At 36.7% G+C, this 6,000-nt stretch overlaps 1 protein-coding gene across 1 annotated transcript in view; it reads left to right on the top strand.

The window, feature by feature from the left end:
- Positions 1 to 4,754, top strand: part of PDGFB (platelet derived growth factor subunit B) — a 29,759-nt gene extending 25,005 nt beyond the window's left edge. Inside the window, exons 6-7 of the mRNA XM_089674291.1 lie at positions 1,018 to 1,193; positions 3,271 to 4,754. Coding sequence (XP_089530417.1) covers positions 1,018 to 1,154 — 137 coding nt within the window. The 3' untranslated portion in view covers positions 1,155 to 1,193; positions 3,271 to 4,754. The remainder of the gene's footprint in view (positions 1 to 1,017; positions 1,194 to 3,270) is intronic.
- The last annotated feature ends 1,246 nt before the right edge of the window (positions 4,755 to 6,000 follow it).

The raw sequence follows: 6,000 nt of genomic DNA on the forward strand, positions 1-6,000 counted from the left end.
AACTGGATGAAAAAGCTCTTATGTCTGGGGATCGGTGTTGTCTGCATCATTTTGGAAAATTCGTAGTAAGAAAGCCAAATCTTATAACCTTGCACCAACATCGGGGTGAAGAGTTATTTGATAAATAGACTCCCATGCATGTTGGGTTTGACATCATACAATTCAGCTGTTGGTTGATTCCATGATCTTGCTATTGATTTTTTTTTACATTTCCTCTTGATTTCCCTATTAATGCAGTCAGTACATTTTAATACATACTTACAGCTTTCTGTATTTATTGTAGCAGAATAGTTAATACATTGTCATCCTCAGTTTAAATGTCTAGGTTGTTCCTAAGCATGTTCACAAATGTGAACAAATATTTGCTGTCATGAGCGTTTATATGTTAATTTGTGTTCCAGCCTGCTACTAAATGCTGATTTATCATAGAAATCTGCTTTCCATTGTTCATTTCTTTCATGAAGCAGAGAAGAGTCATTGTTCCTGCAGAGTTTGCATGAACAATATATTTTTTAAAATTACATAAAAGTAACTTTTTCTGGAATTACTCTAATTACAGCTTTGGTCATTAAGGCCTGGTTCACATTTTTGCAGTTTGCTTTTGATCCATTTTTGCAATGATTTTTGCCTTTTGCTTTGCGCTTTTACACATGCATTTTTGCCGCAATTTTACTGCGTTTTGTGGATTTTTTCAGCTTTGTTTTTTGTTTGTTGTTTTTTTGTTAAAGGGGAAATGTTTTTGTTGCTAGGCAGAATAAAAACACAACAAAAAGGCACTACATGTGTTTCAGAAGCGTCTCCATTGAACTCTATTGTAGCAAAAACACTGCTTTTTGCATTTAAAAAAAGTCTGTGAATGGTTCCAAAAACGCAGAGGCTGAAAAACACATAGATGTCAGCATGTCCCATAGGAAACCATGTTAAATAAACTGTAGTGCATTTCTGCGAAAAGCAATAAAAAACACAGTGGTGTGAACCAGGCCTAAAGGCTTTTGTATTTCTTTATAAATTTCACAGGTGTAACTGTAACTACAACGCCTCCCCCCACTACCATCCGAAAGGAAGAGCCCCCACTTCGACCGTCAAAGAAGAAAAATAAAAAATTCAAGTATTTTCCCAGCAAGAAGGAGCAGAGAGATTTCCTAGTCACGTAGTGACCATGGAAATGGTTCTTAGTATCTGTCACTGAACAGGTGAGAGATCGTAATCCTCCACAATTTCTAACACATTCAGTTAATCCTAGGACTGCCAGAGGCACTTGCCATAAGTTCTAGTGGGATTAAGTGGTATTGGATGGGAAAAGCAAATCTTTAAACCTTAAATCTGCAGCTTCAATTTACAAACAGTTACAAGATTAATTCTGCAAGTATAATATATTCCCGCTGTATTTGACCTAGGGACAATTATTTAACCACTTCAGCTCTCACACCTGTGCATACCTATGGGCCACAGAAATTTTTACATTTCTGCTCTGGGCCTGTTAATGCAATACATGTGTGGTTACTTAAGATAAAGTTATATATATATATATATATATATATATATGTATATATATATATATAATATCCCTCAAATATCTAATTTTATTGATTTGAGGGATGTTTGATGTGGACCATAACCCCTAGATAGTAGTGGAGTGGTAGAGTGATCTCCTGTGGGATTGGGGTAGCTTCTGCCTGAACAGTGTTTATAAACACTTTGTCATATGGTTCATTTTTACACAGCTTATCCTGGCTGTCATTTTGACACTGTATATGCTCTGTGTACTCCAATGAAGCTTTTTGGGAATTCTTTTTATACATGCTTGTATTCATTTTGATACTGTTGTTGGTAGTGTGCTAATGTTAGGGTCACTGATTTTTAAGATTTCTGGGAGAGTCTCACAACTAAGCTGCAATACTGAAATCTCAATAAGTAAAGTAGAATTAAAAGCACTATATTATGAAATGCTAATCTCTTCTTATTGCTTCTTTGTCAAGGCAATCATTATTTTGGCAAGATGGATTATTTACATGATATAATATGCTTGTCTCCAAGACAAATTTTCCTTAATTGTGCCCAAAAACTGCCAGTGTGCCATGTTTTACAAATGCACAGATGCTTTCTTTCTCTAATTAACCAATTCACTAATAATCCCATGTGTTCAGTTATTGTAACAATTAGAATATTAAGTGGTCTAAGATAAATGTTTTTTTTTTAAGGCAAATCATACTGAGAATAATATGGGGTTGCCGTCACTATCCACCTTCTAAGAATTATAACTGCCTGTGGTTTTAGTATTTTGACCCAGAACAGGAACTGAAATTAGAAAGTAAGAATGAGGTCAGAACTCCTGATTTGTGTATTTGCTCCAGGTGTGTTTCTTTGAAGCCATTGGATCAGCAAGTCAGTCAGGCAACTAGAATCTAAGAGATCAGCAATGACAACCTCCATATTCTCTTAGTACAGGATTGCTTTAAAAGCTGAACACAATATCAGTCTGTTTGGAGAACAGAATGTTACTTCTGCAAAATGCAACTTAGTGTATGCACTCCTAGCTGCCAGACTAAAAACCTAATATTTACTTTCATTTCCTATTGTGCGCAATGCACACCACCAGAGTGGAAGATGTGGGCATTACCAGTACTAGTATTGATGAAAGTGCCCTATTGTGATCCAAACGATATTCCTATTTATTCCTCTTAAAGTGTAAAAACTTAAAAAAAGTATTGCAACAAACCTGTCCTTAGATCAGGCGGCTGTATTAGTGTTTTTTCAGGCTTTTTACTTGATGATCCTGTCAGTAACACAATTCTCATCCTAGGGTGAGGAAGTAGCAGTGTTGTCACCCTAGACTGCTCCCTTGATTTGGACTACAAACATGCCCCCCCCCCCTCATCCCCAGTACTTAGGGGTATGTGTATTGTTATTTGTAGAAGATAGCTGGAAATACTGTCATTTGAGATTTCAGTTCAGTATATAGGAAGTTTCAAGGATTCAAGATTTCTGAAAGAACATGTATTTTTGGACTTGCAGAAAATGTACTTAGCCTAAAAAAAGAAAACATATGCAGGCACCACATCTAAGGATATGCAATATATTATATTTTTGTTCTTGGGTTTAGCTATACTTTGATAATTAGTGTTGTCTTGACCATCACTGGTGCACATACATTTTAATTCAGCCAAATGTTCTGCAAACAGTAGCATAAAAACCTGAAGAGAATGGTTTATGTTGGTGGGTCTGCTTTATAACTTTATAGTCATTAACATTTCCTCCCTTATTTTACAGGATAACTAAAGAATACATTTGGCCCCCATGGGGTCCTCCGGCTCACCTATGACCGCATTATTTTATATGCCGGACTTGGCACTGGTGCTTCACAAAGACAGTTTTCAAATAAAAAGAGACTGTATTCCATCTCTACCTTCTACCCCACACTGGATATTTCTCCTAACAAGAGATTCACAGAAGTACATTTCATTATCTTCAGCAAGATTAAAACCACTAACTGCCAGTTTCCCCACAAATTTAAGTGACTGAATGTTTTTTGAGATGGGAGGTGAGAGGGATAGGGAAACTCAAAATCCTTTGAACTCACTGGATGTATATTGACCCCTTATTTAATGTACTTTATTTTGTATTTTTATATATAAATATATGCATATTTTTGTAAAAATCTGTTTCCTTTGCTCAGATTGCACGAGGCAGGACAGAGACTGGAAAATGGGATTGGGACTGACTTCCTTGTAACCCCCCCCAGCTTTGTATTTTTACCAGGTCATATACACTGAAAGGTCATAAGCTGTACGTGCTATGCGTGTTACTGTTCTAAGCTAATGGGCCGTATCAGGGAAAGCAAACAGTGGATAACAATTGCCGTGACTGTAACTTCAGGCCTACTAGTTGTTGTAGTTCAACCAAACAGCAGATACATCTGTGCAATGTTGATGCTGTGGTTATAGAATGTATCCTTAAAGACTGACTTAATGCTTTTCTTATTTTTTGCTGTTATCAAATCTTTCCCAGTGATCTGTGCCACTTGTACGATTTCTTGACACACTTAGGTGGTTCGTCGATGCATTTAAGTTTACTCCAGCCATGTAAACCTGTGCTCCTGGCTACCCTATACAGGCTAAGCAGAGTCCATTTTTTTGCATCCCAAGAAACTATGCCCAATGCCTAGTATTATGATGTATGACATAATTTGGACTTTCTTTTATGTTTCTACATTGGTTTAGAGGGGTGAGAAAACGGGCTTTGCTGCAAAACAGAAGCTACGTCTCGACACTTCTCTCCACTCCGCATGGATTTAGTAGCCAGTATGGGATCATAAGAACTCTTGGCTGAGACACATATGACATCATCTATCACTAGCAGTTGCTGAACTTTTCAAAATATCATTAGCCGGCAGTATGTGAGCTTCAACTTTAAGCAGAACCAACCCTCCCTCATGCTAGTACAGTTGGGAAATGGAGGTATTTCCAAAACTCACTATGGCACCAGAATACATGGGCCTCATCTTTTAGAGCATGTGTCCTTCTATCAAGTCTGAGCTTGTGAGGTTTGCACATCTGGAGTAGAATTTAAATCCCTTTGTAAATAACCACCTCTCTATCTTCAATTCCTTTCTCTTTGCACACAGCTCTGCCTGTCATTAAAAAAGAACTAAAATATTGATCTATAATGTAAAGTAATTTATATGCAATATTTAAATTGTATGAAGAAGAACCCAACAAAAATTCTCAATTTGTATTAAAATGCAATCAAATCTACTGCTATGTATTATGTTTAACTGAAAAGTTGACAATTGTGGGGTTTCCTTTATATTGGCAAGCACAGCTCTAGTGACCCATGTCATTCATTTACAAACCTTTATTAATATGTATTACACAGTATATATGGTTCAGTTGTAAATCTCCATATGTTTCCATGACATAATTTTAGTTGAGCCTACATTTAAAATGGTATTAAACACAAAAGAAAACATTTGTTATATTGCAGCTTACCAGTTCTTATATGCGATGGCTGCATTGGTTTTCTTTTATAGGATTTCTTTCTTTTATTTTTACCTGGTGACCTAGCCAGTAAGTCTGTTGTTTTTCAACAGAACAAGCTGTCCTACAACTGTATCAGTTGGAGTGCTGAGACAAACCATTTACCACTGACAGGGGTGCTTACAACAATTGGCTTTTATTTATTTATGTAAAACCTGCTTGTATAACTGCAGTGTGAGTTGAAGTTTAGATTCAGTTTGTTAGTGTATCTAAATATGCGAGTACATCTAACACTACCCTCCCCCTAGACTGACAATGTTGCTGTCTACAAGTGTCCCCTTTGCTCATTCATCAAGAGTGGGGGCACTCTAATTCAGGAGGTGTGTTGACCAGATCACCAGGTGAAAACAAAAGGCATAAAGTAAAAAAAAACCCAAAAAACGAATGAAGCCACCATGTCTAATGATTGGTAAGCTGCAATATATTACATTATTGGTTTCAGATTTATTACTGCTTTAAACTACTGTCCTATTCTTTGGAAGAAAGCCATAACAACCTGAAGATATGCACAAAGCTTTTGAGTTCAAGCTCAATTAGAATAATGATCCATTTGGAGATTACCTAAGAGCCAATGTTGAAGGGCTTCTACATGCAGACATCATATTTAAGACACAACTGACTTAATTTGGTATTCATTGCTGGTGCATTTGACTTGCATTTGACTTGCATTTCACCTGCTTTTGGATTGCCATAGACTCATATAGGAAGAGAAGCAGACCCTTAAAGGATAAGTTCACCTTTTAACAAAAAATAATAAATGCACTTTTTTTTTTTGCAAGTAAAAAATGTACATTTATTATTTTTTGTTTTGGATGCATGGAAAGCATTGCACCGGTGATCAGCAGATTGCTGGAGTCATGCAGGACTCCTGCAGACCTGTCAATGTATCTGTCTGTTTGTACCTCATACAGGCAAGCAGATACACTCTGACAGGAAGAATCAATGAACTACCACAGCACTCAAC

Source organism: Staurois parvus, unplaced genomic scaffold (assembly GCF_062004578.1).
Source record: "Staurois parvus isolate SC_StPar_1 unplaced genomic scaffold, SC_StPar_1.0 ptg000149l, whole genome shotgun sequence".
NCBI classification, from domain to species: domain Eukaryota; kingdom Metazoa; phylum Chordata; class Amphibia; order Anura; family Ranidae; genus Staurois; species Staurois parvus.